Source organism: Chiloscyllium plagiosum, chromosome 22 (assembly GCF_004010195.1).
Source record: "Chiloscyllium plagiosum isolate BGI_BamShark_2017 chromosome 22, ASM401019v2, whole genome shotgun sequence".
In the NCBI taxonomy this organism is placed as follows: domain Eukaryota; kingdom Metazoa; phylum Chordata; class Chondrichthyes; order Orectolobiformes; family Hemiscylliidae; genus Chiloscyllium; species Chiloscyllium plagiosum.
The window spans coordinates 30,504,180-30,516,191 of record NC_057731.1 but is presented as its reverse complement, the minus strand read 5'-3'; the positions used below and the strand labels follow the sequence as shown (position 1 = coordinate 30,516,191).

Below are 12,012 nucleotides of genomic sequence, written 5' to 3'. Positions count from 1 at the left end.
GATGGAGGTGTACAGGGACTGGATGTCCATGGTGAAGATAAGGCGTTGGGGACCGGGGAAGCGAAAATCGTGGAGGAGGTGGAGAGTGTGGGTGGTGTCCCGAACGTAGGTGGGGAGTTCTTGGACTAAGGGGGACAGGACCGTGTCAAGGTATGCAGAGATGAGTTCGGTGGGGTAGGAGCAGGCTGAGACAATGGGTTGGCCGGGGCAGTCAGGTTTGTGGATTTTGGGCAGGAGGTAGAAACAGGCGGTGCGGAGTTGTGGGACTATGAGGTTGGAGGCCTCATACCCAACCAGATGGCTTTAAATGTTGTGGGGCAGTCAGGTTTGTGGATTTTGGGCAGGAGGTAGAAACAGGCGGTGCGGAGTTGTGGGACTATGAGGTTGGAGGCCTCATACCCAACCAGATGGCTTTTAAATGTTGCAATTGTACCGGCCTGTGGTAGCTCATTCCATGCACACATCACCATCTGCGTGAAAAAGTTGCACATTAGGTTGCTTTTATGTCTTTGCCCTCTCGCCCCAAACCCATGCCCTCTAGTTCTGGACTCCCCTACCCCAAGGAAAAGACCTTGTCTATTTATCGTATCCATGTCCCTCATAATTTTATAAACTTCTAAGAGGTCACTCCTCAGCATTTGCTGCAGGCTCTCCGGTCTATTGTTTACTGGCTTTCCCTTACCGCCTTTCTTAGACAATGGCATTACGTTAGCCAGTCTTCCAGCACCTCATCCATGGTTATTAGTGACTTCTGAGATGCCTGGGAAGCAGATTGAAGAAAAGCTGTCTCCAATATCTCTCATGCTGCAGAAGCATGAGCAGCAGCTAGGAGACCTGGAGAAGAGGACGGATGAGGTGGAGCACAGGGTCACAGTGGTGGGAGTTGATACCAGCTCATCCTCTGAAGACGCAATTCCGTAATTTGCTTGAGCAAGTGGATCATCTTGAAAACGGGCAGGAAAAAAACATTCAGATCATTGGTCTACCTGATGGTAAGGAAGGTGAGCGGCCTGCGGAATTTGTTGAGGATTGGCTTCTGAAATTCCTTGACTTGGAGGCTGGCATGAGAGGATTGAAGATGGAGAGGACTTATCGGGTCTGGGTCAAAGTCCTCGTCCTCTCCTGGTGCAGTTCCATCCTTACTGGGATAAGGAGAGAGTCATGGAGGCTCCCAGAATCCAGGGGAAGGATCTGAAGGCCCTGATTTACGAGGGTTCTAAGATCATGTTTTTTCAGGACTTTTCAGCGGCGGTGATCCAGAAACAAAAATCTTAGGACGGTGTCAAGAGGAGACTGAGGGAGCTTGGGATTCAATACTCCCTGAGATATCTGGTAGTGCTTCGAATCACCTTGGATGGATCCGTACATCTTTGACACATCGGAGAAGGCAAGAAACTTTGTGAACAAACTAACCTAATTTGAACAATTGTAGTATGTATAAATAGTGTTGTTTGGGTATGTGATTTTCACTTTTTGTAAAAGAAAGAGGAAATCAGTTGGAGCTTTATTTTTCCTTTTTTTTTCCTCTATTGATGATAATTTGGTTGAAATTATGTCTGGCGGTGGTTAAGATTTACACTTTCAATTTCTAAGTTAGGATATGCCGGGGATGGGTGGGGTATTTATTTCCCCCTTTTAAAATATTACATTTTTTTAATTCATATCGATATTCTATGGGGTGTTTATTCTTTTTGGCTTGTGTTTGCGGTGCGGCTCTAGCTGGGAGAAGTGAATGTGGTTGGAAAGGTCAGATGCCTACTTATGGGCAGTTCGAGATGGGTAGTTGCCCCCTCCGGGCAGGGGTGAGTTCCCCAACTCATGCTGTTGCGACTTTATATGTTGGTCAGTTTTTTTTGTTTTTGTTTTTTTATTTTTAATAATTTTGCAGGTTTGTTAAACGTAGTGGTTTTAGTTTATGTAGTTTTTTATATTTGGTTTATCATGTGACACTAAGGCTCAGCAGTTTGTGGTTCAGGTTCCTCCTCTCTGAAATTTAAATGTAATTGCAAAAAATTATGGCCAATAATTTGATTAAATGGCGTACCTGTAATATCAAGGGAAGTCACTCACCAATTAAGAGGAAGAAGGTACTCTTGAGTCTTAGAAAGGAGAAGGTGGATAATGCTTTGTTACAGGAAACACATTTAGATGACAAGGAGCATCTGAAATTACAGCAGAATGGCTTTGACTGAGTTTATTTTTCATCATTTAATACCAGAAGTAGGGGAGTGGCCATATTGGTTAGGAAAAATCTCCCATTTAAATTGTTGGGATGTGTTAAAGACACATCTGGGAGGTTTGTAATTCTTAAAGCCTTGATAGATGGGCAAGAATACGGTGTTTTAAATGTTTATGTCCCCCATCTCATCCCCTTAAATTTTTGGAAGATGCTTTTTCTAAATTGATAAGTCTCGAGTCCTGGCACATCATTATAAGGGGAGATTTTAATTGTCTCATGGATCTCACAGTAGACAGTTTGCTCAAAGGTCCCTCGATACCCTCTGTACAAACTAAATGGCTAGTGGGTCTGTGTGGGGAATTGGGGTCGGTGGACATCTGGAGGCATCTCCACCATCCAGGTAGAGATTTCATGTTTTTCTCCAGATGTGTACAGATGTCACACAAGGATTTTTTTTTTTCTGACCCCTGCGGTAACCCTGGATCTGGTGGCACCTTTTTTTACGATTGGTAATGTTACCATCTGTGATCCTTTTTTTACGATTGGTAATGTTACCATCTGTGATCATGCTCCAGTGTACCTTATGATTAGATTATTTAGTGTGGAAACAGGCCCTTCGGCCCAACAAGTCCACACCGACCCTCCGAACACCAACCCACCCAGACCCATTCCCTTACATTTACCCCTTCATCTAACACTACGGGAAATTTAGCATGGCCAATTCACTTAACCTGTACATCTTTGGACTGTGGGAGGAAACCGGAGCACCCAGAGGAAACCCACGCAGACAGTGGGAGAATGTGCAAACTCCACACAGACAATTGCCCGAAGTGGGAATTGAACCCGGGTCTTTGGCACTGTGTGGCAGCAGTGCTAACCACTGTGTCACCATGCCACCCGTTATAGTTAAGACTAAGGATGTTACAGTGGGTTCAAGATACTGGCGAATGAATCCCTTTATTCTAATGGATAGTAAGTTTGTGAAGTATTTCTCTAGGGGATTTCGGGCGTTCCTAGACATCGACATAGGCTCGGTTGATAGCTCATCCGTCCTCTAGGAAACGGCCAAAGCCTATGCTATGGGGGTTAATTATTTCATATTCAACCAGTAGGAAGTATCAGAAGGGTGAGCAGCAACGTCTCCTTGAAGCCCGGTTGAAGGTAGCTGAGAAGGCCTACTTTGACAGACCCTCGTTGGTCAAACTACAGAGGATTACGACACTGTGGTCTGCACTAAATTCCGTGCTCACACAGACAGCAAAGAAGGAGCTGGCCTTTGCAAAGCAAAGGTTATACGAACATGGTGACAAGCCAGGCAAATATGTAGCATACCTTGCCAGAAAGTGGAGTGCCCCACAAACCATTACGGCGATTAGGGAGGGGTCTGGGAACCAAACGTGATTCTAAGGAGATTAATGTTTTACCAATCTGAGGATTGTGAGGAGGGGCAGGCCAAAATGGAATCCTTTTTTAGAGATCTGAAGCTCCTGGGATGCCCCATTATCAGAGCAAGAAGTGCAGGAAGCTGTGAGGCAGCTTCAGAGTGGAAAGGCGCCAAGTCCTGATGGACTTCCCAGTGAATTCTATAAGGAATTTATAAGTATACTGTCAGGTCTGATGCAGACGATGTCCTAATTTTTTTTTGACAAATCCAGCAGTTCGGTGCCTCACCTGATACAATGCATTCATGTGTTTGGTGCTTTTTCAGGGTGTAAGATTAATTTAGCTAAATCAGAGGCTATGCTTATGGGTGGTCTTACGAAGGAGCTGGCTCTTGAGGGTGACTATAGATTCCCATTTAGGTGGTCACAGGGGGGGGTTTGTGTATTTGGGCATATTCATTACTTCAGTTCTGGATTGGCTGTTTAAAGCCAATTTTGTTCAATTATTTGGAAAAATTAAACAAGATCTTCAAAGATGGGAGGCACTTCCAGTCTCGCGGTTGGGTTGGATAGCGCTCATTAAGATGAATATTCTCCCTCACTTGCTATACCCTATACTGATGCTCCCCCTGATTTTCAGTAAGCAAACACTCAGGAGACTGAATGGCTGGTTCAGCTCCTTTATTTGGCATTGTAAGCGGCCCATCATTAAATTAACCAAGCCGCAGTTGCCTCACAGATCAGGGGGAGTGGACCTTCCAGACATTAAAAATTACCAATTAGCTCACTTTTGACTGACATGAGTGATTGGGTTTGTGGGGATCCTCTTTCAATATGGCTAGATATCGAAGCCTCCCAGGCTAGGTGCCCCCTTATCAGTTTGCTGTTTTTGCACAAGACGAGGGTAGTTAGGGAATATTGCCATAACCCAGTAGTCGTCAATACTGTTAAAGCATGGAGGACAATTCGGCAGAGGGAAGGCAACATTGGCAAAACATCTTTGTTTACGCCTTTAGTCGATATGCTGGGTTTTCAACCGTGTGGTAGATTCAGGATTTAAACGTTGGGCAGCTAGGGGTGTCTCTTGCATGGGCGATTTATTTGAAGGAGACGTAATGATGATCTTCGTTCAGTTAGTAAGGAAGTACGAGTTATTTAATAGAGACCTCTTTCGTTTTTTTCAAGTTAGGAATTTTATTAAAAAAAAACCCACACTTTTGACCCCTGCAAATCTGACATGGAGAGGGGGGTGCTAAGGGCTAAGAGTACACTCTCTGTCAGTACTTTATATCATCAATTGGGGGGTGCCATCTCAGATGAGTCTGATCCGCTCTGCAAGATGTGGAAAAGAGAGCTGCGTGTTGAAGTTTCCTCAAAAGCATGGGAGGATATTTGGGAGAATGCAAGGAAGATATCAATTTGCAATAGGACCCATGTTTTATAGTTGAAGATTCTCCACAGGATCCACTTGGCTCCAGACCGTTTTGTCAAAACTTAAACCAGGGGTATCTTCAGCATGTCGGTAGTACAAGGTCTGCACAGGCACTCTTACCCATTGTCTTTGGTCTTGCGATAGGCTTCAAGCATATTGGAGTGCTGTGACGGGTGCAATGGAGAGGATTTTGAGTGTAAGGGTGCAGAAGGACCCTATCTCTCTCCTTTTGGACCTACCCACTGTATTTCCTGCAGACTTGCATAAGAAAAATCCTCTCTCAAGTTCTGTGCGAGAAAGAATGTCTTGTTCGGTTGGATATTCGAAAAACTCCCAGACTTGTTGGGTTGGCAGGAGATTATTATGGAGCATATTCCCCTGGATTTTCTCACAAATATGGTACACCACGAAACTGAGAATTTTTACAAGGCTTGGCAGCACCTTTTTGCAATACCTGGGCACAGATTTATCTGTCACACGATTAAGGGTTTTTATATAGTCGTAATGATAGTGTTTCACAAGTTCAGTATCCAGGGAGGATGAACTGTGAATGTATGATTGTTTTGTTTGGCTAGGCTGAGTTATTACTATTTATTTGTTTGTTGTTATTAATTTATTTATTTCGTTAGATAACTAGTTTAGGTTTTTTTTAACTTTTGTACAGGAGGGTGGGTTGGGGATTTTTTTGGGTTGATATTTGTACTGTTTTGAATTGCATTGTTTTGTACTTGTAATATTAAAATCTATTTTTTTCTCTAAAAATAGCTTATTAAAAAGCTCTTTACAACATCATTAAAATGAGTGCAAATTATATATACTAACCCTAGCACGCTTATGTAACTAAATTATGAAAGGGGCAAAGATCCCTGACAAAAGGAGTCAATAATAGGCATTATATGGAAAGAAATGCTGAAACGTAAAAACATAATAGTTGAGATGTGGATACTTGCCAGACCTTGGAAAGGTCGGCAGACCTAAAATGCACACCATCCCATGACTGTGTGCATCAACAGGTGTACGTGCATTCACCCAGTTCCACAACTTCTATACAGCTGTCCTCTCTAGCCACCACCTGGTGTAGAAGAGTAAATGGAAGTAGAGGTGTAGGTTCAAACCTTGAAAGATACTTAATCGAAAGATTATGACCCTTAAGTTTACACTGAACTTCATCGAAACAGTATAGTTGGCCTGTTATGGAACAACCCAGGGGAACTGGAGAGTTAAATGGCAAGTAAATTGCAACTCGGGGTCATGTTTGCTGATGAACACAAAGCCTATCTTTAAATATATAAATTGGTTTTAACTATAAATATGTTTTTTTAAAATCAGGAAAGTATATACATGCTTTTAGGGCTATATATTCAATTACTACTATTTTAGTACTAAGTGCTTCATTATTATTTGCTTCTGTCACTCATGTTACCAGTTTTAAATATTGTCACTATGACAAAGCACAGGACAGGCACATTGAAATTTACTTCCAGAGCAGATCTAAAAAAGATATTAAAGTTTTATGTAGCTTGAAGAATAAAGTTGTATTTTATCCACTTCTGAGTGGTTTGCCTGAATAACCTGTTATAGACAGGATTCATCGCTAAGAATTTTTAGTGCAAAAGTTGGCCATTAGCTCAACAAGTCCACAGCTTTGCTGATGTTTGACATGAGGCAATTGATATTGCCGTTTTCTAGGATACCCTGAGGTCCAAAGTTATAGATATTTGACTAAGTTAATGCTATTAAAACAACTGCGTTCGGCAGATACGAATAGTGCCTGTATTGTGCATTTTCACGAGATATTGACAATTTCGTCTTTTGATTTGATAATTTATTATACATGATTCAGCTTTTATTTTCACTTGTGTTCTGACACCAAGTATTAAGTGATATTTACATTGAACCAGTTATGATCATTACTGATGTTGTAACAAATTAATCTTCTTCACTGTTTCTTTGATCTTTGTTTGAAGTTTGATAATCAAAACTAACATGACTGAAATATTATGTTGCTTATTTCCAGATGACTGGATCAAATGAATTCAAACTGAACCAGTGTCCTGAAGATGGTATCTCTGCCATTAAGTTCAGTCCGAACACCTCCCAGTTCCTACTGGTATCATCCTGGGATTGTACCGTCCGTTTGTATGATATCACATCAAATAACATGCGCCTCAAGTACCAGCATTCAGCAGCTGTCCTGGACTGTGCTTTTCATGTGAGGAGATTCATTTTGCTGCTGAGTTTTGCTAACCTAGAATGTTTGAAAAATGTTTTATCTGGTAGCAATATGGATATCTACCTTGGATAGCTGTATAATACTACCAGTAAGAGTCCACTGTCAAATATCTCTGATATCAGCCTGAACCTAAGCTGTTTCTATTAATATACCATACTCCACAAAGCAATTTTGCATATCTTGAATACTACAATTTAATTTATTGTTTTTGTATTAATCTTTAAACTGAAAGCTCCCAATTTGATAAACTTATTTTATTTCACTTGCTTTCTAATTTATTCTTGTTTCTCTCATTCCCGTTATTTGCCATTTTTGTTTCTTTTGTGTGATTCCCTTTATCTTGTAACATTAGGTTACTTTCTCTCCCAGAACATTCATTATTCTTTTAGTATGAGGGCGATCGTTGCCATCTTCTTTGACTATTTTTAAACTCTTTGATCCAGGACTTGCCAGATCATTTGTGACAGCTACACAATGTGTGTTTGCACTCCTGAAGAGAAGCTGTATGACATCCAGTGCATATCTGTGTTTATAAAGTCACTGTAATTGTGTGCAATATTTTTTAGGGGGTCTGACTAATGCTGTGGAGAGTTTTTTAGTATAATTTCAGTATTTGTGGTCTGCATTTTTGCTAATATTTAAATACTTGGATTCAATGCCAGCACTTAAGTATTGTCAGCTCTTATCCTGATCATCATACATTATAAACCAAAAATGTGCACCGAAAAATGACTAAAACAGCTGTGTAAACCATTTACATTTAGCAATATTAAATGTCATTTGCTCTTTGCAATAGAAAAGGTACTCTTGATCCTTCTTCGATTATTTTACTGCATTGTTTGTCTATTGATCTGCACATTTGTCAGCAGATTTGACAAACCTGTGCTTTTTGATAATCCTAAGGGTTATGTACCTAGTTTACATAAGGTAGAACACGAGCAGGACCAATTTTAGAGAGCATGTTTTTAAAAAAAGGAGCCTGTACTGCCAAGTCTGCATCTCAACTCTTCTTGCTGCACTGTGTCCTTATTCTTCAATTTCTCTAAATAATTTCAAAGATTCAAAGAAATTATTTACAGCTGAGATATTGAGTAATCAGGCCTTTATTCTGAGACTCTGGCCTGGTTCCTTAATCCTAGCCTCTAACGTGGGATAGATAATGTTGAAATTGCAAACTATTTTATAGCTTGTCGGCAAACAGTGAAACACTGTTATACCTGGCATACCGTTTCAGTACTTATGTTTGTTGGTATTACTCACTTTATAAGTTAGAAAATTTTAATTTTGAAGGGTGAAATGCAGATTATGATCGCTTATGATTTTCATTTTGTTTAGAGGCAAAAAGGTGTGTTTCTTTTAAACCTTTTTTAAAAGTGCTGGGAAATCTTAGAACATTTATGCTTATTCTTTTTCAATTTGGTAAATGTGGGATCAATATTGGTTTCATCAGTGTACCAAATTATGTTGAGCACTAAGTGTTTAATTTTTCTCAATACCTTCATCCCCTCTACCCCTGTAACTAGGATCCAACACATTCATGGAGTGGCGGGTTGGACCTTTCACTGAAAATGCGGGATTTAAATACAGACCAGGGTGAGAAATGCTTATAATAAATGCTGTTACGGAGTTATATGATGTTCTTGAAAAGCTTTTTAAGCAAATTATGCTTTCATGTTGTGATTGGGATTATGGAGCCTGTTGCCTGAGTTGACTTCCTAGTAAAGCCTTTGACAAGGTTCCGCGTGGTAGACTGATTTAGTAAAATTTGATCACGTGGGAATCAGGGATAACTTGCCGGTTGGATACAAAATTGTCTTGACAGTAAGAGATGTGGTGTGGGGTTGTTTTTTTTGAACTGAAGGCCCATGACCAGCGATGTTCCACAGGAATTGGTGTAGGGTTCACTTTTGTTTGTCATTGTATAAAAGATTTGGATGAGTATTTAGGAGGCATGCTTATTAAGTTTGCAGATGCTGCCAAAATTAATGGTATAATGGATAGTGAAGCAGGTTATCTAAGGTTACAAAGACATCTTGATCAATTGGGCCAATGGGCTGAGGAGTGGCAGATGGAGTTTAATTTAGATAAATGTAAGGTGTTGCATTTTGGTAAAATGAAAAAGGGCAGGATTTGTACAGTTAATGGTCAGACTCTGGCAATATTGTCGATCAGAGACTGCCAGGTAGACAGGATGGTTAGGAAGACATTATCATTGTTCAGAGTGTTGATTATAGGAGTTGCGATGTCATGTTGAGGTTGCACTGGATATTTGTGAGGCCACTTCTGGTGTACTGTTTCCATTTCTGGTTGCCTTGCTACAGAAGGACATTATTAAATTGGAGAGGGTGCAGAAAAGATTTTTCCAGAATGTTGCTGGGACTGGAGGGTTTGAATTTTAAGGAGAGGCTACATAGGGTGGGACTTTTTTTCACTGGAGCATAGGTAGCGGTTTATAAAATCATGAGGGGCATAGATAAAGTGAATAGTAAAGGTATTTTCCTTAAGGTCGGGGAGATCAAAACCAGGAGGCATATTTTTAAGGTGAGAGGAGAAATATTTAAAAGGGACCTGAAGGGCAACTTTTAAACTTGATGACTCCTATGTGGAATGAACTGCCAGAGGAAGTGGTAGATGCAGGTATAGTTACAACATTTAAAAGATGTTTGGGCAGATGTATAAATAGAAAAGATTTGGAGGGATATGGGACAAACACAGGCAAATGGGACTAGGTTTGTTTGGGAAAACTGGGCGAGTTTGTCTGAAGGGTCTGTTTCTGTACGGTGTGACTGACTTTTGCTGGTCAAAAAAGTTTGACAGCAAATTATACTAAACAAAAAAAAAACTAAATGTATTTCCTGTTTGTTTCTTTTAATGCAGCCTAATGTTTTATTCTAATTTCCATTTGCCCTAAACAGTCCATGCTAGTGTTATCCTACTAACAGTAGGCCTAATCGTTTGCTCAATCTGTCCATTATAGCTTTATTTCTCTTTCCCTCAAACACCCATCTAACCTATTTCTAAATGTTGGCATTGCCTCTGTTTTAGTAACTAACAGATCATGTATTATGCAGTTTCTCAACCTTCTATAAAATTACTTTTCTTTTTTGTAATATGTCACATTTGTCCAGTTTTATTCCATTGTTCTGGATTCCATAACCCGTGTGAAGATTGTTTACATTTCCATGTTCCAAATCCTCCTCCATTTTAAATGCCTCTGATGTTCCTTTTACTGTTTTGATTTAGAATTCGGTAGCTACTGATTCCAATTTGCAGTTTAGAAGTATATGTTGTTTGTGGGGATATATTTGGTGATCTTGTGATGGACATTTTTTTGTATTGAAAGATTGAAGAAGATAATAGTACACACCTAATTTCACAATCTTTAAAAGTCTGCTTTATATTCTCGCAAGTTAAGATAATGTTTTATTGTCTTAATGGGCAAGCTTTTTTAACGTCTCCTGTGTTGATTGCAAAAACTGTTGAGTGATTAAAATGGGGGACATATTCCTATAATGCTGAGGTGGAAAAGTAAAATTAAGGGGTGGATCAACTTCTATTATATAACTGCAACTCATGACTTTAAGCAAAACCTGGTATGACAAAGATGGATTGCATTGCAAACACTTACAAAGTTGGGTTTGTGGAGAAGAGTCATTACTTCAGTTGATTTGAATTCTGTGTTTTGAAAGAGGGTAATCCCAGAGTAGCCCTTGGATTGGTTTGAACCTCTTTCCACTCCTGCCCCTGGTTTACACTGTAGACACTCCATATTATTGATGTCAGTGAAGTGGCCTAGGGACACGAATTCATTCCTTTTCAAATAGATTTGATTATTCTCTGACATTGGAGGAGTACTTTATACAAAAACATTTGGACTGGAGAGATTCCAGTTTTCAGTTTGTGGCCAAGTTTGTAACCTTGAAGTCCAAGTCTTTACATTATGTTCACATTTTATAGTTCTGGCTAGCTGCTTTGTTCTACGTGATGATGTGACCTTTACGTCTTGGTGGTTTTCATTTGCTTAATTGGTGGCTGGATGAATTGTGGATGAAAATATGAATATTTTTAATATCCAGCAGCTCAAGATAGCAAAAGTATTTATGAAAAATCAGCATTTCCTTCATGTCATATGGATACAATGGGTCCCAATGTAACCTGAGATGGAATACAAGGGCAATCTATTTTAGACTTGCATGGCCCTTTTGAAGGGTGTACCCCCAGATGTTGACACTGGCAGTTGTAACGACAATAAAGAAGTCTCTCCTATGAAAGATAAATAACCAGCTTTTTTGCTTTAAAATAAACCAGAATTTGCCTTATTATCTTTTTTGTAGAAACAATTGTGGGTTCACATGATGCTTCAATTCGTTGTGTTGAATACTGCCCAGAAGTGAATGTAATGGTTACGGGAAGTTGGGATCAAACTGTCAAGCTGTGGGATCCTAGGACACCTTGCAATGCTGGAACGTTTGCACAGCCTGAAAGGGTATGCATTAATATTGTTTATGATGTAATGCTCAAATTGTTTGCAAATAAAGCACAATTCCATGTTTCTGTAAAGGTATTTGCATTATTCATAATGTTAGCTCTATCTTTTGAGCCATAGAGTAAGATTGGGTAATTATATATGATTGTAAATCACTATGTTGACTTGTATTCACTAGAATATAGAAAATGAAAGGGTAATGTGATTGAACAAGGTTAAATTGATGCCAGAAAGTATTCTTTAATACAAAGGGTGGTGGAAATTCTGAAGCTCTTCCCAGAAAACTGAGCTTGGGTTAAT

General features: G+C 39.8%; 1 protein-coding gene across 1 annotated transcript in view; it reads left to right on the top strand.

Annotated features, from left to right (window-relative positions):
• bub3 (BUB3 mitotic checkpoint protein) overlaps nt 1-12,012 on the top strand; it is a 37,163-nt gene that overhangs the window by 3,910 nt on the left and 21,241 nt on the right. The window contains exons 2-4 of the mRNA XM_043712665.1: nt 7,011-7,205; nt 8,750-8,819; nt 11,561-11,712. Coding sequence (XP_043568600.1) covers nt 7,011-7,205; nt 8,750-8,819; nt 11,561-11,712 — 417 coding nt within the window. The remainder of the gene's footprint in view (nt 1-7,010; nt 7,206-8,749; nt 8,820-11,560; nt 11,713-12,012) is intronic.